The 21772-nt window shown below is 39.5% G+C and overlaps 1 protein-coding gene across 2 annotated transcripts; it reads right to left on the bottom strand.

Moving 5' to 3' along the window:
• Window positions 1-531: 531 nt before the first annotated feature.
• Window positions 532-21313, bottom strand: LOC139452058 (drebrin-like protein B). Of its 2 annotated transcripts, XM_071233360.1 has the most exons (14): window positions 21205-21313; window positions 17946-18001; window positions 17395-17507; window positions 16166-16240; window positions 15885-16025; window positions 13696-13773; window positions 8640-8726; window positions 7876-7995; window positions 6472-6552; window positions 5654-5760; window positions 5058-5242; window positions 4884-5015; window positions 3955-4128; window positions 532-3089 (listed from the first exon to the last, which is right to left on the bottom strand). In XM_071233360.1, exons 1-14 carry the CDS (start codon window positions 21285-21287, stop codon window positions 2944-2946), a joined length of 1578 nt encoding a protein of 525 aa, XP_071089461.1. In that variant the 5' UTR covers window positions 21288-21313; the 3' UTR covers window positions 532-2943. The 2 variants fall into 2 exon arrangements, with proteins under 2 accessions (XP_071089461.1, XP_071089460.1); XM_071233359.1 differs by having other exon boundaries at window positions 4884-5242.
• Between the last annotated feature and the right edge of the window lie 459 nt (window positions 21314-21772).

The raw sequence follows: 21772 nt of genomic DNA, 5'->3' as shown, positions 1-21772 counted from the left end.
AAATATATGTAAACAATGCTCATATAATGTGACAGTTGTGGACATTTGATGGAAATGTGCTGTAATCTGCTGGTTTTAAACCATCTGGACAGAAATGAGTTAAGTCATTTTCAAACCATCTCATGCAGGAAACTAACAACAACAAGAACATACACAGAAGACTTCAATTCAGTCATCTGGCAAGATGCAAACCAGGAAGTGAAACTTGTTTTACTTTATAATTGAAATAAATAACAAATAATATACTGGCATGTTTGTTCAATATAGTGCATGCTAAAGCAAACAAAAGTTAACTCATTATATTCAATTAATAAGATGATAGAAGTGTATTCCCCTTGCCCATGCATATTTGTATTACAGATCCGAGTTAAATACATCTGTAAGTAACTCGGGTACTTGGGTTCTCCGGTTGGTTGGTTCTGATTAGGACCCGGGTACTCACGCAGCTACCCGGACCCATGGTAAGTCACGTGATATACTGTTAAATGACATTAACAATAAACTCTATGGTTACACCACTTCACATTCACATTCTTTCTGACTGTGCAAGCATTCACACTTTCATATGTTAATATAAGGATAAAGCGTATATCAACTTCAGTGAATGCATGATCAGATTGTTTGATACACATATCTAAATAGTTTTACCAGGACTGCGGTAAAACAATTCCCATTCCGATATTTTGTACCTAACTACTGAAAACTGCAGTGGGTACCCAGGTAGGGCCGGGTAATAGGGTGTCGAGTACCTGTGTAGTAAATTTGGACTTGTCCCAGCCCTATTAAGTAGTTTTGATGTGATGCTTAATTATCAAGAATGACATTGTTCAAAGGCGTGTCATTTACTTGTAGGTTTTCTGCACTACTGTACATTTTGATATCAGATGTAACACTATCAAGTTTCACATACCTAGGTCTGACATTTGGCAAGTCCAGCCTGTGTTTGAAACAAAGACAAGTTACAGAGGCATATCCAGGACTTCTTTTGAAAGGGGGTGCACACTACCCATGTCATGAACGAACAAACACACGATACAGGGACTGATAGAAGTTGGAAGAATGGGGTCTGCACAAACACACCACCCCTCCTAATCCACGAACGTCTGAGTGCAACTAAACTATGGACACAAAGTGATCAAAATGTACACATCAATGAAACATTTTCATTACATATCTTCCAAAGATAAAATTATACTTGTTTCTTAACAACAAGATTGTTTAATTAATAAAAAAAAATATCAGAGCTATTCTGATTCATAGGTAGCACACTTTTTCATATGGGAAATAATAAGCCCACTGATAGTATTGACTTTCAAAAATGTTTCTAATTTACCTGAGACAACATTGTTTCGATTATTCCTTCATAACAGGATTGACAGTTTGGCAATATAGCACCGAATTTGCTGACCTTGCAAATCTCACTATTAGATATTAAAGCATATGGTATTGATAATAGTCATGAATCCTTGGTATATTTGACTATTTTCCTCAATAGATTATTTTAATAGATGACAACCTGTCAACCATGTACCATTGAGGTCTAATGCCCATGCAATCAAGATATTCCAAGTAACTTGGTTTGTTTGTTGTTTAACGCCACATTTCGCAATATTCCAGCTATATGACAGCGGTCTGTAAATAATCCAGTCTGGACCAGACAATCCAGTGACTAACATGACCATCCAGTTATGTTTGTCTTTGGTTGTCCTAAGTGGTGATGAACAGAAGATTTATGTCTGATTTGTACTGTGCAGACACAATGAAAAGCTACTATAGTGACAAAGCAAATAAATAACACAAATAGTGTTCACTGAAAACAGCTAAGCTAATTGTACTTGCAACATAAAGTGTACTTGAAATATATCAATCACAAAGGTAAAACGGCTGATACCCCAACGTATTGTATATTATTACCAAGGTTTTCAACATACACAAGACAGAATTTATGGCAGCTTTTGTGGTCTTGGTACGTTAAACTAATTCTATAGCAGCAGCAGAATTGGAGATCAAGTTATCTGGCAAAAACTAGTGGCGGGACAATACACTCATCCATGGATCACGATTTTTTTACTTCAAGATACAAGTATCGATCACAATTGCACACTCAGTAAAACGTATCAATTCTTACCATAAATGTATTCATTAATAAAAGGATACACCAAACACTAATTACTAGTGAAAATGAGAAGTGAAAATATTTTCATCCATGGCACCGTATTGACACTGCCAACATAAAATCGTTAGTGGCCAGGTATTCAGCCATCCTGTCTAGGACAAAGATGGCTTACGCACCACAGATAAAAGCACATGCAAGTACTGTGATACGTATCGGATCGTGAGCAAGGTATCGTGATACGTATCGGATCGCATGTTTGGTTTATCGTCCTAGCCCTACTAAGAACAGAAATTTTTTATCCTTCCAAAATATGTCCTTGATAGTTGACATACAAGGTATAACTATTACCCTGCAAACAAAAATACTCCTACATAACCTGCTAAAGCTAGGCATGAAATAAAACTATTTTAGCACTTTCATATAAATTATCAGACAAATATTTAAGAATGGCCAATCCATTAAATACACATACATATCTGCATATCATATAAATGCAGATGGTCAAAAATGGAAGCCAAAATATTGAACAACTTTCATAACTCGGTTATTACCTTGCGACAAAATATAAACTGCAGACTCAAAATTGTACCATTATCAAATCTCTCAATAAAGCATATATTTGTATCATAATTATTCCAAATTCAAACCTGTGAAAACACCTCAAAACATGTGCCAGTCTGCATGATGTTACATGTAACCCAAGGTTACTTTCAGCGGATGACTTGTAGTTGAGAAATTACTGTCGCAACTACTGAGACAATGATGGGAATACACTACTTAAATACTGCGAGATGATTCCTTTAACTTGTGGTAAAACAACTTGTGTTTTAATTTGTCTTCTGAATTTCTACGTAATTAGCGGGAAACATGCCGTTCGAGCCATCCGGGGCTGTTCCAGTCCACCAGCCATCGTCAATCTGCTCAATGTTTGTGATGATGTCGTCAGGATCAAATGTTATCTCAGAATCATCAGCTGTGGAAAGACATAGCATTTGGGTTAAATAAGAAAAGCACAGCTTGTAAAACATGCATTAAAGACTCATATCCCCTGCCAACTGTGTGTTCTATTTAGTGCAAGACTCAAGCCCAGACTACAAAAGCCACCGGGTCTAGTTCTAAAAGTCAGTGATAATGAATAAAAAAGACCTGATTAATAGGCATAAAATAGCAAAGAGCACGAGTTAATGGCTGGACTGATGTCTGCATCGTTGATCAAGAAATAGTGAACAGTCTTTGAGTAAAGCTCCGGAAACAAACTCTACCCTCATTTGAACCTAAGTCCAATGTGTTGTCATGGAAACCAAAAACATAATTCAAAATTTTTAAAATAGCGAAAGGCACCAGTCCATGGCTGGCTGATATATGTATGTGCAACATCTAGAAATAGTGAACGGTCTTTAAAGTTAAGCTCTGGAAACAAACATTACTGGCAGAAAGATGAATGGACGTCGTCATCCATTCCTATTTTGCACTAGTTCCAGCTGATATCTTGACTAAAGGTTATTTGTGCCTCTTTTACAGTTTGTGTTTTCTATGAACCCTTGACTTGTACAGCTTTGTTACCACCAACTGTCAGGTGACTAAATGGTTTCAAGCTTTACTTGAAAATGAAGCCAGTAAGAAGCTTGCATATCTGCAGAAAGATTTTGTCCCTCGATTCTTTCAGTTCAACATCAGTGAAGGTAAAAAATCCCAATAGTTCCCAACTGTTCTGATTAGAATTCTTGTAATACAAGGTGTGAGTTAGGGAATAACAATGTTTTTAAACATTTCTTTTGAAGAAAACCCCTTCATGAACACACCTGCTTGATAGGTATATAACACAGTCATGCACCCACCTGCTTGGTAGTCGTACAATGCAATAGCAGTGAGCCCCTGGTCGCCACCAGCCTGGATGTTCCCAGCGGTGTCGTACTCCACATCGTCCTCTTCCATGACATGTGACCCGATGCCCACAGCCTGCTGGGAAATCACCTGACCCGAGGAAGCTGAGAAATCTTCCCCTGATGGCTCTGAAGTACCATTAAGTTTAGCATGTATCTGCAGACAGTCTGTTATTATTGTTACATTCATCAACAACTAGAGACGGGTGGAGATGATGCATTCAGATGCCCCACATGTCCGTATATTGAGATATGCCCTGCTCCTTATTTTGGTTAAACCGTATACATGCAGATGGCTGCTGTAAAAGATTCTTCTCAATTCTGTCCTGACCAGATGTCTAACTTCCCCCCAGTTACACAAATGTCCTCCAAACCTCCCCTCTATCGCCACAGTTCTGTCACATCCATAAGTCAATCTGCCCCCCAGATACACAAATGTCCTCCAAACCTCCCCTCTATCGCCCCAGTTCTGTCACATCCATAAATCAATCTGCCCCCCAGATACACAAATGTCCTCCAAACCTCCCCTCTATCGCCACAGTTCTGTCACATCCGTAAGTCAATCTGCCCCACAGTTACACAGATGTCCTCCAAACCTCCCCTCTATCGTCCCAGTTCTGTCACATCCATAAGTCAATCTGCCCCCCAGATACACAAATGTCCTCCAAACCTCCCCTCTATCGCCCCAGTTCTGTCACATCCATAAGTCAATCTGCCCCACAGTTACACAGATGTCCTCCAAACCTCCCCTCTATCGCCCCAGTTCTGTCACAGAAAAGGACCTGAGTGTGGTGTTATACAACAAACAAACAAAGACAGAAATGGAAAGAAACATATATATTTTGTTGGCTTTGCACAGATGTCCACCCAAAGATCCTCCTTACCATCCCAATTTTGTTCTTCCTGTTCCTCGTCTGAGTCTTGTCTTGGTGGCAGATGTTGTTGTAACAAGTTCCTAGTTTGAGGTAGCTGAGGTGCAGGCTCTGGTTCCGGTTCTGGCTCTGGTTCCTGTTTCTGTTCTGGTTCTGGTTCTGGTTCTGGGTCAGGCTGATAAACAGGTTCTGGTTCTGGGTCAGGCTGATAGGCTGGTTCTGGTTCTGGGTCAGACTTTCGAACTGGTTTGCTCGGTGGTGAGCTTTGGGGTGGGGAAGATGGCTCCCCAGTGGGCAGTTTGATTGGCTGCTTTCTTTGTGGCTCTTCATCTTCCTGGTCTCCTCCAGACAAGAAACCTTGTCGGATTTTCCTGCAGGTGGAAGATATGATACTTTAAATTAACCATAAATGAAGTTAAAAGGACATGGTCATGATACAGTTTCATCACATACATTTTAACAAGTGTCCATATGAATGCTGTTGGACAGAGATCAATGTAAAGAAAAAAGGCAACTACATGACCTTGAAATTTTGAAGAGTATGCTAGCTCCACACTTGTCATATTATTTGGTTTACAGATTATTTCAGAGAAATAAATATTATTTTTTTTTTGTGTGTAGCTCAAAACAGGTTAAAATCTTTCTTTTTGCATAAACTTGTTTGGGTCATTAGGTGTTGATTTTGGTGTGCAGTCAGGCAAATAAAAACTATACTGAATTATTTTCTGCTCGTGGGATTTGGTTCCAATAGGTCAATGAGTAAACCAAGAAGGTGTTGGTACCTGGGAGGTGGTGGTCCCCTTCGAGGGCCATCGTCTGGCCTCTCCACACTCTTCTGCTTGAAGAAGTCTCTCGCACTACCAGAAGACGATGACAGAGCAGCAGCCTCCTGAAATATAGTCAGTATTCGTATGTATCATAATTTTTGCAATTTAACATGGATGCCTTAAGTCAATATCATATATTGACAACATACAAATATCCTAATGAATCCCATGAAAGAATATTTTGTCATCAGAACATATCCTTCCACATACACCAAGGAGTGAGTGAGTAAGTGAGTGAGTGAGTGAGTGAGTTGGGCTTGACGCCGCTTTTAACAGCATTCCAGTTATATCATGGCGTGCCAGCTTGATGTGGGAGGAAAGCCAGAAGTGATGCATGTCTCAGATGTTTACCACTTTTTGTGAAACCCACGAGCACGGGTATGGTGCTGACAACCCTAGAAACATAATTGGGGTGAACCAGGACTCGATCCCCCACAATCGTAGGTTTCTGGCATGCCCAAGGGACGCAACTCTGCACAGTGAATTGCAGAGCCTTAGACAGCTTGGCTACCCGTAACCCACATACACCAAGGAAAGAATTTTGGCATGATAAGGTCAAAGATCATGGGTGAATGAATGTCGTCCTAAGTCATTGCCGAGGGCTTTCATTCACAAAGGACATATAACCTGTAAGTCTGAGTGTTGTGTAGGTCATCATACATACTTTCCATACACACTGAGAGAAAGTATCCCTGTGCAATGGGTTTTCGAACATCTCACTCAATTATAAAAGACGACTTTATGACCTTTCGAGCAATGACAGGAAATCCTACCTGTGCTCTTTCCTTCCGCAGGGACTCACTTCGCTTCCTCTTCCGCTCGTCATCCTTGTACAACTCTTGCTGCTCCTTCTCCTGGAACATTTATCAACACAGCACATCACACGCATGTGACAAGCACATCCCAAGCTCGTCACAAGCGTGTCACAAGCACTTCCCAATCGCATCACAAGCACTTCCCAAGCTCGTCACAAGCACATCACAAGCACTTCCTAATCTCATCACAAGCTCATGACAAGCACATGCCAACTGCGTGACAAGCCCATCCCAAGCTCGTTACAAGCACATACCAAGCGAGACAAGCACATCCCAAGTGTGTGACAACTCCATCCCAAGCTTGTGACAAGTCCATCCCAAGATCGTTACAAGCACATCCCAAGTGCATGACAAGCACATCATATGCATGTAACTCAAAACTGTTCTCTTTTTGTTCAAAGATTTAGAATGAACTGTTTAATGGGTTGAAGATGCAACCATAGGCTGTCTACAGATGTTGATTGTTTGAGTTTTTCAAACATGTCAAAAACCCAATTCAATTCAAGTTTCAAATTATTTCTAGAAAGTTTTATTTTTTCCATAGTTCTGGTCAAAGATCAGCATATATCATTCCCCTTTCTGTCCAAAGTCAAAAAGGCATTAAGCCAGCCCGAGACTACGCTGACAAGCTTGCGATGTGTTATGTGCACAGTAAGCATGGTGGGCAGATTGATGAAGCCGAGTCATATCATCCATACCAACATCATTGATGTGTACATTGTCAATCATTTCATATGATCACAGTTATATAATCAAAATGAAATTAAGCAATGTTGGTCATGGAAAGTTGGTGAAACACATGTGGTGTTACCTTCTGACTGTAATGAGACTGAGAATGAAAATCGAGTGCACACCGATCCACTGACAGGGATATTAATAATGAGTGAGTGAGTATGGTTTTACGCTGCTTTTAGCAATATTCCAGCAATATCACGGCGGGGGACACCAGAAATGGGCTTCACACATTGTACCCATGTCGGGAATCGAACCCGGGTCTTCGGCGTGACGAGCGAATGCTTTAACCACTAGGCTACCCGACCGCCCCTATTTATAATGAAGCACCATAAGCATTCCCATAGTGAATGTAATTTGGCACATTATACATGGACTTACTGTCATGCCTAGGAGAATAATATCACGCTAATGGTATCTCAAGACTATTGGTCTGTCTTTAACATGGGCTGATGGCCTAAGATTGATGACAAATTAAAATATTGATAGTTGACATCGATACAACACAAGACTATCGATAGCCCTGACATACATAAAAACAAAGAAAAATGAAACATTTTGGAGCCATATGAAAAACTGTACAAAAACCCCCAGTAATCGACTGAGCCTCAGGTCACCAATGAGTCTCACCCATTTGTTCTTCTCATTCTCACGGTCGACCTGGGCAGCCTCCTTCTCAGCTCGCTTCTGCTCGTGTACCCCTTTCATCTTCTCCTGCATCCGCTGGTCTCTCTCCTTCGCCTCTTTCAGCTGCAGTAACAAGAATTCAATACAGAGCTTCTGACATGAACTGGAGGGAGAGTTACACATGTCCAGTACTGAGCTCCTATCATAAACTGGAGGGAGAGTTACAAGTGTCCAGTACTGAGCTCCTATCATAAACTGGAGGGAGAGTTACAAGTGTCCAACACTGAGCTCCTATCATAAACTGGAGGGAGAGTTACAAGTGTCCAGTACTGAGCTCCTATCATGAACTGGAGGGAGAGTTACACATGTCCAGTACTGAGCTTCTATCATAAACTGGAGGGAGAGTTACACGTGTCCAGTACTGAGCTTCTATCCTAAACTGGAGGGAGAGTTACAAGTGTCCAGTACTGAGCTCCTATCATGAACTGGAGGGAGAGTTACACGTGTCCAGTACTGAGCTTCTATCATAAACTGGAGGGAGAGTTACACGTGTCCAGTACTGAGCTTCTATCCTAAACTGGAGGGAGATATACAAGTGTTCAGTACTGATCTATGATTACATCACCAAGGTGAGGTCTGGAGCTACCAAACTTCCTGACAAGATGCTGATCTATTGAAAAACAGTACAATCTGATCCATCAGATGACCCTACACTTCACTTGTGGCTGATGGCAGTGCTAGACTGAATGAACTAGGTATGTCAGTACCTCTCTTTCCTTCCTCGCTTTGTCCAACTCTTGTTGCTCTGCCAACTTCTTGTTCTTTTCTTCCTCCTGTCGCTGCTTCTCCTCTACCTGTGAATCAGTGGCACAAACTGACAGTTACATCACTTGGTCAACCTTTAAGTTTCAAACCTACACCATTAGTTAAACCATCTGTCAGAAGCACCACATGTCAGCTACACCATTCATCAGTTAAACCATCTACCATATGCCAGTTGCACATTTGTCAGTTATACCATATGCCGGATGTACATCTGTCAGTAGCATCATGCCACTTAACCACCTGTCAGTTGAACCATCTGTCAGTTGCACATTTGTCAGTTATACCATCTGTCAGTAAAACCATGTCAGTTATACCATCTGTCAGTAAAACCATGTCAGTTATACCATCTGTCAGTAAAACCATGTCAGTTATACCATCTGATTGTAGCACCATCTGTCAGTATTACCATATGTGAGTTATACCATCTCTCAGTTATTCTAAATGCCTGCTGCACATCTGTCAGTTATACCATCTGTCAGTTATACCATCTGTCAGTAGCCATCTGTCAGTTATACCATCTGTCAGTAGCACCATATGTCAGTTATACCATCTGCCAGATATACCATATGCCAGTTGCACATCTGTTAGTAGCACCATGCCAGTTAACCACCTGTCAGTTGAACCATCTGTCAGTTGAACCATCTGTCAATTATACCTTATGCGAGTTGCACATCTGTCGGTTATACCATCTGTCAATAGCACCATATGTCACTTATACCATCTGTCAGTTATGCAATATGTCAGTTATACCATCTGTCAGTCAGTTCTACCATCAGTCAGTAGGACCATATGTCAGTTGCACATCTGTTGGTTATACCATCTGTCAGTCAGTTCTACCATATGTCAGTTATACCATACGTCAGTTACACATTCCATCAAGCAAACTATTTGCGTCAAGTACCATGTCTACACACATCCGTCAGTTCCACCAAACAACATTTACCCATCTGTCCAATACCATGGTTACACCCATCCATAAGTCAAATCATCTGTCAGTTAAACATGTTACACCACTTACACTTCAACACCAGACTGAAAAGTGCTGTGATTAAGTAATCATATGGGGTCCAAAAGTAAAGCACAGCCTGTATTAATATTTCCAATAGTTAATGGTTTACAATTTATATGGACTCAAAATAAATGATAAAAGAATATGAAATAATAAGGGAGACATTCATGTACTGGTAACTGTACTACCATATCTAGAATATCAAATCAAAATAATGATGAAAAGAAATTCAAGTACTATCATATCTAGAATATCAAATCAAAATAATGATAAAAAGAATAAGTTGTAAGAAGGGAGACAACTCTGTACAAATGGAATCACACTGACACATCACCTCTATCTGGTGCTGTGTGTACAGTACATGAAATGGGGATAAAGCAATGTGCCGGGGTGTTGTGGGTGGGTCTGTACTACAGGTCAGGTAAGGTTCACACGGACTGTCAGGGACTTGGGAAACAATACTTCAGGGAGGAGACAATGTTGTACACCCTCAACATAAATGATCAGTTGTGGTTTCTACTGTACGCAACACACAAAATACTCAGAAAAATAGTTTCATGAAAGTGTTATCTTTACATTGGCTGACCCCTTTCCACAGAATCTTTTTCCTGGTCCTCAAAACCCAGCTTATCTGCAAAGTGTCCATGATGTCCATATTGAGATCATGACCAGTAACATAAGTGTGTAAAATTTCATTTCTCTGACTAAAACAGTTTTTGAGAAAATTTGTCTTCTTTGAGAAGCAGCAATAGACAGACAGACAAACTCCATTCCCTATATCCCTGGGAATCAACTAACACCAACCTACAGTCAACTCTGATTACAACAAACTCTGTGACCTCCAAAACCCACTTTCAAATAGGAAAGGGACACTTAAGCTCTTCAGCATACATGGCGGAATAGATCATGTAGGCAAGGGAAGGCAACTCTCCCACTAGCATCCTTACAATCTCAATCCACACAGAACTAACTTCCTTGTGTGGAATCTTGAAGCTGGTGTGAAGAACAAGGATAAATTCTTTATCATGGGTTATTACAAGTGAGGCAATGTTTCAGTGTAGATTCCAACACCTTTAGATTCTATCACTTGCTTGATAAAGATGTTAGAATCTATGCCTCTAATGTAATATAGACTTTGTTCCTAAGAACCTGTCCTTGTGCATCACAGAACAAACATAACACCAGGTTTTTACCACGCAACACCAAACATTATTGATCATTATGAACTAACTTATTCACATGGCATGTTTTATGTTTTATGATGATGAGAAACTCCATTTTAATTTTTCACGGACTAGAAAACATTGTTCCTTCATACTCTATCGAAAACATATATAACTTTCAGTTCCTTCACTGTCTATCGATAACATAAAACCGTATTCGACGTAATAAGCGCCCTGTTCTAATAAGCGCCCACGGCAATATTTGCTAATATATTGGCTAGTGAACAATCCCAATTAGCACCCATTTCGATTGATCAATTTTCACAAGACTTATTTATTCGCGTACAATACGCACTCGTGTGTTATATGCACCCTTTATTATGGGCAATTAAATTCTAGAAAAATATATCTGTCATACATAAACATTTCAGGCTGTCAGCATAAACCACGAAATTTATCTTTCAACTGTTTTTTTTCACCAAAATAATATTCTAATAAGAGCCCCCTATTTCTAATTTTGAGAGCGCCCTAGGCGTTTATTACGTCGAATACGGTAACTGTCAGTTCCTACACTGTCTATCGATAACATATATATAACATTCATTTAATAAGAGAAGAAGCATAATGGCCAATATTCTTGTTGTAGCTCCTACTTGGTCTGACAGAGTTGGATGCCCTAAATGGCATAATAGGAGAACAACTAAATGTCAAGGAATAAATACACATTATCTGTTCCACGAGAATGAAAATTGTCAGCTCCAATACTCAACTATGTCATAATGACCACCACCCCCACCCCTACTTTTACTATATGATTAACCCTTATAACCATGATAACCTCACCTCCCTCTACATGCCCTAGCATAACATTCCCCCCGCTACCAGTACCACATGACATAACCATGGATGCATCAGGATCAAGGGAGGTAGCTACTGCTGGGCTTGTGAGGCGATGTTAGTGGAGCCATGTAATATTGGCAATGTTTAGGTTCGGGGGGTTGGATGTGTTGGATGTGTGGTGAACTTGGTCCACATCTTTACTCAGGTCAGGTGTTTCTGATGTGTGTTTAATGGGTTGATAAATTATGTAGATTTTTACAAACTCAAATATACAAACAATATCTTTGAATTTTGTAAACATCACATAATATAGAACAACACTTTACCTCAACCTGGTGGGACAAAGAGAACACAAATTGTTAACAAAACAATAAAGAAGACAATGATATTTGCAAACATTTCCACTTTCCTGACACAAATAAAATGTTAAAATACCTCTGAATTTAAAAAAAAACCAAGAACAATTTTAAATTCCTAATTTTGGACAAAATATAGAATTTTCCCAATTTGACTGAGAGGGGCACTTAATACACTTACTATCCACTGGACAATTCTACTCACTATTTATATTGAACAGTATGACCTGCTATCCATATTGAACAGTTCTACTAACTATTCATATTGAACAATTCTACTCACTATTTATATTGTACAGTACTATCTGTTATCCATATTGAATAATTCCACCTACTATTCATATTGAACAGTACAACCTGCTATTTGTATTGAACAATTCTACTCACTATTTATATTAAACAGTATGATCTGCTATTCATACTGAACAGTGCTACCTGCTATTCATATTGAACAATTCTACTTACTATTTATATTGAACAGTACGACCTGCTATTAATATTGAACAATTCAACCTACTATTCATATAGAACAATTCAACCTGCTATTCATATTGAACAATTCAACCTACTATTCATATTGAACAATTCAACCTACTATTCATATTGAACAATTCAACCTATTATTCATATTGAACAATTCAACCTACTATTCATATTGAACAATTCAACCTACAATTCATATTGATGAGTATGACATGCTATTCATATTGAACAATTCCAATTACTATTCCTACTAAACAGTACTTTATGTTGTTAATACTGGTACATGTGAACAGTAATATTCATGCTCAATCATCTTCATCGTCATCACTTCTGTTCAGGTTGTAAAACTGCTGAGCTTGCAGTATTCTCTAACTCCCTCTACATGGCCCAGTAAAGCAGTACAATACATTATCATATGGTTACAGCATGTACAGGGCACTAGTATCACTGATTTGTTGATATGGTTCTAGCAGGAAGGAGCAAGTAAAACATGTACTAGTGATGTCATACCAGGAAGTACTGGAGCTCAACACAATTACATTGTTATCTCTACATGTCTCTGTCTACACAGGACTTCCTAATTTGTAATAGCAAGGAGAAACATCTAAATTAGATACACAACAAATCAATACTATATTATTATCTAGGGGAAAGTATTCTACATAACTGCAACATTACAATGCATAATGTAAAGCCTTGCCTGCTCGACTAAACGGTGTGTTTAGTAAAAAAATGGGTTGTCAATCCTACCAATTTCAATCCGGGAAATCATTTGCAGTTTTTAAATACAAATTTTGATCCTCCAAGGTAACTGGAACTAAAAGCCTGTTTGTTGAATGTTGTGGAGGACCTGTAGACACTTCTGGTGTCCCTCTCAAATGTTCTCTACTAAGGGAAGGAGTCCCAGGATTACTTCGCCGAGACCTTGGAGTATTATTCTACCGGTACCAATGTCAGGCTTAATGTCTTTGTCAATACAATCACTTTATTTCATACCATAGCAACTTGTGTAATCTCTCTTAATTTTGATTTCAAGTTTATAGTTATTTAAGAACATATCCATAGACCATTTATACAAGAAACTCTTTGCACAGGAATCCAAAGTTGTAATTCTAGGAATATTCTGTCAGATTTTATGTTGCTTCACCTCTGTTTTGGCCCAGAATTTATCTCGAGAGGAAGTCTTGATGTCTTTGGCTGCCGTCGTCTTCTTATAAACTGAGCCCTGAAAAAATAATCATTCAGTCTATTTCTATTTGATCACCGTTACAATGTTACCTTAGGCTTCAACCACATCAATGTCTGTTACCATGGTGAGAACAAAAATATAGTAAAATGTACATTAAATAGTATATTTGTATACTTATCCTATCTCACACTATGCATTTCTTCCTGCATCTCCTTCGATGTTTATGTGGAAATGTGCTCAAAAAGTTTCCAGCTTCTAAAAAAAAAAAAATCACCCGAAAACATCCCATGGTCACAAGCCAATGGGTCGCACACTGTAATCCTGTGTGTTGTGACTTTGCACGACCTGATCACCTGACACAGATATCCTAGCCTGTATAGACTAGAACAGTGAGACACACACGAAGAAGCTGGTGTTAAACAGTGATACAGTGAGTGAGTGAGTTTTACGCCGCTTTTAGCAATATTCCAGCAATATCACAGCAGGGAACACCAGAAAGGGGCTATGAAATGGATATGTATATTATAAATGTCACACGTTAACTCCTTAAAGTCAAATTTGCTGAAGTTGACTATCATAATGTCAAGATAACATTTTCCATGTCTGTGGGAAGAACATGAAATATAACTTAAATGGTTAATCATCATGTCAACTGATATTTTATCTCAAATTTCACATTCTTATTGACCAATTTAAGATTGTTATCAACTGAATTCCTGAAGCGAAACAATGTAATTTTACCTCGACACAATATGATGTTGACCGATAGTGCTCGGTAACCCTAGCAAGTCATGTATACACTAATCAACAACAAAAACACTCGTCAGTCTGGCTGCACCTCTTTATTTTATAACCTTTGTTATCATATTTAGTTTCAGGTTGTTATGTCCGGCAAGTACTTTCTCAAAATATCCTGATGGCAAATTATTAAATGTCTGGTTTGGACTTTTTCAAATTGGACATTTAGCAGTCACAACCGGAAAAGTCCGCATCCCTGCATGATAAGCAAACACTTCTCCTGAATGAGCATAACAGAACCCCTACTGAGGAGGACTTGGCTTGAGCCAACGACATAGCAATGGCTTCCGTTGCCGACAGGATTGTAGACATAAGCGGGTGCGTACGTCGGATGGTAGTATCCAAGTGGGCGAGATTGCGATACTCAACAAGAGAGGTAGTAGCTGCATACTTGGGGCAGAGAGGAGCAATATCACCATCTAATTCCGGTGCCACAGCAGCCAAAGATAACCCATGAGTGCCAGTATCATCAAAGTTGAACCGAGGAGCTTGCAGTCGATCATGTAACTGCAAAGGTCGTATCCAGGTTACTCAGGGCACCAGACAGGATGGGCATCGGCGGCAGCGCAATGACAGAGGAACCAGCGTTGGGTATGACGAAACACGATAGTTGGTTGTCTAGGGAAGTAGTGCACTGTAGCTGAAGCCGATCCACAACCCAAGGAAGGACGGGCGCAGGATCAGCGTTGTCGAACCTTCCCGTAGATGAGGGTGATGCACCAAAACGACATTGGGCAACACAGTAGAACCAACAAGTTGAACAGGAGCAGCGGATCCTGGAGGAACAGCCGGTGCGGGAGTCGACATGGGAGTCACTATCCGCTGACAGGAAAAGTGCTGGAGGGCAATTGTCACAGCCTGCAAGGGGCGATTCTAAGTCCGGAGACAAAACTACTAGCCTGGTCCTGATGGTCCCAGGAAGTAGGCAGAGGCAGGGTAGATGGAGGGGGGAGCTCCATAGTAGGAGCTGACACAGCCGAGAAAGGTTGTGCAGGAACCGAAGAAAAATAAAGACATAGATCTAATAGGAGGACGGCAATTCGCGCGAGTGTCCAACACTGGTGATGAGTCTCGACAGCGATCCATGGACTGTTCCAAGGGTGGCGCATAACGGTAAACGTCATGGAATGTTTAGGTGATTTGTTTTTAGAAGCTGGAAACTTTGTTCCAGCACGTTTCCACATAAGGGTCGAGAGAAAAAGGAAGAAATGAATAGTGTGTGATTGGATGGGTTTAAAAATTTAGCGTTTATACTGGTGTGGGGCTTCAATATCTGTTACAGTCAGAACCTAGACATCTTGATACAGGTACAGGGGCCTCACGGTCTGACAGTCTGAACCATTACTTACCACAGGTGTGGGGGCTTCAATGGGTTTTGCCTTCTCCTTGTGGAAGCTGTAGTTTGCACCGGAAGACTTTGACACCTTCTTGATGACGTCATCTTCATCGACATCAGCCTCAGTACGAGCGTTCACAGTCACATGGATGGTCTGAAGATATTGCCAACACAACTTGCAATTACTTCAATCAAATGTTTGAATAGACGCGAAAGACACTGTATGAACATAGAGTAGGATGCCAGGTAAGAGAATCAAATGGGTTCATTAGTTTACAAACTATGACTGCCTACCTTCAGGAAATTTGTCATATCCCGTAAATGTTGGGTGCACTTTAACTTGAGGGCATCAGGTGCACCCTCTCCTTGCTGGAAATAAAACACAATATCATTACTACGTTTCTGGCAAAACATTTTGTTCAAGTTAATCCCTAAAATATGATGCCTTATGATGCCTAGAGCAAAAGCCACGTATTCACCCTGTCATACACTGGAGCTTGTAAACATACTTATTATTACTCTAGGGCTGGGACAGGTAACTCAAGTACTCAGGTCGGGTGGGTCTCGAGTAGGACCCAGGTACCCACAGGACTACCTGGACCTTTGGTTAGTCACGTGATACACTGTTTAATGACAAAAATTATCTTGAACTCCATGGTTACGCTATAAGTCACTCCTGTTCGCATTTCTTTCTGACTATGTAACCCTTCCTTCTGACTTTCATGACGTTTGAAAAAAGATAAAGCAAGTTCAGTGAATGCATGACCAGATCGTTTTATGCGTGTATCTAAATACATTTTGCCCAGGCTGCGTTCAAACTATTCCCAATCAGACATTTTGTACCCATCTCCTGAAATCTACAGTTGGTACCCGGGTAGGGTCAGGTAATAGAGGGTTGGGTACCCAAATTTGGACTCGTCCCAGCCCTCTATTACTCGTTAGTACCCTGTACACCCTATTATTATAATATTGGACTCAAAATACAACTTCAGTAGATCAGATATGGTTCTTTTAACTATCTGGTTCATAGCAATTTGACATTAACTTTTTACACTGACTTTGTACAGAGGGTAACAGGGAGAGACACATTTAGTCATATCCCAGCAATACACATCAGGAAATGAAATCCACTTTTTGGTGTGACATATGACAAGCAGCCATTGTCCGCCATCCCCCATCCCCCACAGTACATTAGATCAATACTTGACAACTACTCATTATCCTAGTGTTTGTTTGTTTGTTTGTTTGTTGTTTAACGCCACACTCAGCAATATTCCAGCTATATGACAGCAGTCTGTAAAAAATCATGTCTGGACTTGGCAATCCAGTGATTGACATCATGAGCATCGATCCACGCAATTGGGATACGATGACATGCATCAACCAAGTCAGCGAGCCTGACCACTCGATCCTGTTAGTCGCCCTTACGACAAGCATAGTCGCCTTTTACGGCAAGCATGGGTTGCTGAAGACCTATTCTACCCCGGATCTTCTTGGGTTTGTTATCCTAGTGATGAACCTACCCAGTTGACGAGCACATATTTGGGGAGATCGGTGTTGGGGTCAGTCACACGACAGTAGCCGTACATGATCTTCCCACTGTTGAGTTCCTCTGTCATTTCTTCAACACCTCCCTCTACACAAAACACAAGTGTGATCACTGAACACAATAAAACACAAGCCATACAAATAGCAGTAATAAAACTTCAGGAAGACTGTAATTATCTGTGCATAAAATCACTTTTATAGAGCCAGAATCAGGTCAAAGGAAAAGACAGAAAGGGACGGTGGACAAGGACTGCATACAGTGGGTGAGTGAGTGGGTGGGTGGATGGGTGGATGGGTAAGTGAGCTTTTACTCAGCAATATTCCAGCTATATGACAGCAGTCTGCAAATAATCAAGTCTGGACCTGACAATCCAGTGACTGACATCGTGAGCATCAATCTACCAATTGGGATACAATAACATGTATCAACTGTTGGTCGCCTCTTACGACAAACATGGGTTGCTGAAGACCAGTTCTAACCCTGTTCTTCAAAGGGTTTAATACTGCAAGTCCATGAAGTACATACCACCAGTTTCATAGACCTTCAGCACAGGAGAATTGCCCTCATATCCAAAAACAGCCCTGTCATAAAATAAAGACGTCATGACAAAAATAATGAAATATTTACCATTATGTTTACCATTATTTACATACGAAATACTTATAGCAGGTTGAACTATAAGAACAATGACCACATGTCAAGTTAATTGTTGAACAATGTTGATGTAAGCAGTGTAACGTGATCGTAGATCACATCTTGAAAAAGTAGTTACCATATTCGACGTAATAAGCGCCCTGCTCTAATAAGCGCCCACGGCGATATTTGTTAATATATTGGCTAGTGAACAATCTCAATTAGCACCCATTCCAATTGATTAATGTACACAAGACTTATTTATTTGTGTATACAACGCACTCATTTGTTATATGCACCCTTAATTGTGGGCAATTAAAACCTGGAAAAACATATCTGTCGTATATAAACATTTCAGGCTGTCATCATAAACCACAAAATTTACGATCTTTCAACTCAAAATAATATTCTAATAAGAGCCCCCTACAGTACCATCTGAAAAGTATGTTTGTTTGTTTATTTGTTTGTTGTTTAACGCCACACTCAGTAATATTCCAGCTATATCTGTAAATAATCGAGTCTGGACCAGAAAATCCAGTGATTGACGCCATGAGCATAGATCTACTATCCTGTTAGTCACCTCTTATGACAAGCATAGTCGCCTTTTAAAACAAGCATGGGTTGCTGAAGACCTATTCTACCCCGGATCTTCATGGGTTCATCTGAAAAGTGGGGAATTCTACTTTATGTGGCATATGTAATAGGGTCTAGATGTAAGGGGTGTCACTGTATACAAAAGGGTTTCCACATGATATTTTTCAAATTTTTTTCAATATCTATTTAAAAATTTCTCTTAGTGTCTGTGCCCTACGACAGAGGTCATCCTCACGACGTTGTGGTGCTGAATTCAAAAGGCTCTCCATTTGTTTTCTATCACAGCTCCTCTGTATCATACACGAAACTTGATAGTCCAACAGGACAGATGCATACATCATGTACATATCTAATCTTAAGTCCAGTTGAAGTCAGTTCTCATATCAGATGGCTTGATAAGTATGATAAGCATGGTAAGAGTGTACATAACTTGAACAACTTCAATGCCAATATTTTTACATTTTCAAGATTCCATATTGTTTTGTTACTGTGTTTGCAAGCATTAAATACATTGCTCCTAAAAAAGTGAATTGGTGGGAGTACTGTTCTTAACAAGTGCACTTTTTCAGATTTCAAGTAACACAGCATACAGGATCGAACTCACGTTGACCAGCTGGAGGCTAAGCTAGGCTGATGAGTTAAGCTAATTAGCAAACACTTTACCACGAGAGCTATTACAAATAACTAGTGCTCGTTTACCAAGTGATCAGTACCTGATTGTTTACCTTGATACTCATGCTCAGAAACCATTTTTCTACAAGAATATTGAAGCTTCATAAGAACATTTTGGATTTTCCTCAAATTACATTGGATTAATTACTTAAAGCAGCTCACCACACCCTAAATCACAACTTACCCCCAGGATCATACAGGGGTGCCAATAAACCTAAGAATATTAAATAGCTGTTTCATTTGCAAGGGATTCCGAACCCTAAGGATCATAAAGGGGTGTTTGATCGGATAGGGATACTACACCCTATGATCATAAAGGGGATCCAAGGTCTTTGGATAGTATTGGGGCGTAACCTACCTTCAACAAGCAAGAGCAACAATCGTCAGTTTGAACTAATAAGCACCTTAAGCTGCGCCCAGTAAACTGCAGTCTTGCCAATGAATCCAAATTGTCATGGGCATATATGTGAGCATAAATATGTTCCCCTTGAACATTTGTTCTGGAGGAAGCAATATGCCAGGAAATTTGTTGCTGTGGAACAATATACACAGGAAAACAATTTCACATGAACAAAACTCATGGTATAGTATGACTTGTTTGATAGGCATTACTTAGATGTTGACGGGTGACAAGGTAGACACAATTTTATGGATAACAACTTCTTTAATAGTGTAAAAAGCGATGTTTTCGGTATAGATCCTTATACCGTTGTCAAGCAGGACTGAACATGCTGAATGAGGGACAAATTACAGCATATTTATTGTACATGTAGTAGGTGGAGTCGCTTTTTACAGTATTAAAGAAATTGTTATCCATAAAATTGTGTCTACCTTTTGGTATAGTATGACTTTATTATTGTGGTATCGGTAAATCTCGTAATCCACACCCCCTGTCGACAGTTAACTTATGCAAATCTAAGCACAACATGTCATCACTTGATCGAATATAGGACTCATTGCTGTATGTCACGGCTACTCTTAAGTATACATGCTAACATTTTTATGATAGTTTCTGGAATGTGTTCAAGTGGAATTACCCCTACCTTCATTCGAAATTGATAACAAAATAACCCATTTGTTTAGACGAAGTCCAATGACCCAACCTAGGTCCTAGGTGCAATGACCCAGCCTAGGTGCATACTGATCATGCATAATCCAAAACAGGAAGCAATGTAAACAACATAATCCACAGGTATCACACCAGAAGAGAGCCATACCGCGATAATATCGCCCTTCAGTCGCTAATGACGGGTACTTTGTTTACTGACCAGGGTAAAGAAAATTAGCTTTGATCAATCCTAATTGATGTGTCATAAAAGTTGAACAAAGAACAAGAAACCTTTTGTGTATGACATATTTAATAGGCCTGTAAGCATGCACCATTACGATCCATTATAAATCAACTACTGCGATAATATAGCTTACCATCCTATATCGATTCCACCAGAAAAAATGTTTAGGGGGAACATATTTATGCTCACATATATACATCAGAAATGTCATTTGTATTTTATTTGTTCAAACGTCAATATATTTCAATATAAGGAAGGGATATCTGTCATTTAAATTTTGATTCGGGAAAGAACAACTTGAAACTATTTAAAGCATACAGATTGAAGATGGGTATATTTTTTAACTCACTCCCAATAATAATTTCTCATTCATCTGATTTAACGGTTAGAAGGTACTAGGAGGCCAAATTATCATCCAAGGTATTGTAAACGTCACGGTGGACATATTCCCACTTCCTTGTTGGACCGTGTGGAAGCGGAAGGGGCAGGACTCGTGAGTTAGCTGGCCGGTGTAGGCCATTTGTCGGATCCCTGGAAATAACTAGATTCGTATCAAATTGGAATCATACCAAAATATCTGAGAGAAATCTTACCATGCTGTGTCTGATTTATCATTAACAACATCGTTGTAGGCTTTTTGCAAGGAATCCTTGTTCTTCTTCAAGTCGATCGCCATCCTGAATGACTACCGCCTGCGCTCTACGTCATCAATCTTTGTGTACACAGAAGTGACATAAATCAAATAGTACGTTCCTAAGAACTAGCATTATATTAAGAAATTACACTACAGACTTCTCGTATCGTAACGAAATTTTTAAAAACATTTCGTTGGTAAAAAGATATTGACAGCGATACAACCCCAGATTGTGACCGTCAGATTATACATACAGATATCTATCTATATATCACAAACATATTTCTAACCTAATTGATCCAAGAAAGGAAACAGTATCACACTATTGTTTTGTTAATCAAATGACGCTTTTTTCCCGCACGTTGTGGAAGTGGTTTGACATTTTTCATTCAATTATATGAAGAACACAGAATAAAATATATCACTTTGTCTCCATTATTCACGAATATGAGATTTCTTTACGCCTAGATATATCGAAAAGGCATTAATTATTTTGATAATAAACTATGTATATAAAAAATATATTG

The sequence above is a fragment of the Haliotis cracherodii genome, unplaced genomic scaffold, assembly GCF_022045235.1.
Source record: "Haliotis cracherodii isolate W230 unplaced genomic scaffold, xgHalCrac1.p SCAF_9, whole genome shotgun sequence".
Taxonomy (NCBI): Eukaryota; Metazoa; Mollusca; class Gastropoda; order Lepetellida; family Haliotidae; genus Haliotis; species Haliotis cracherodii.
Note: the sequence above shows the minus strand (reverse complement) of the source record. Positions and strands in the feature narration are given on the sequence as shown.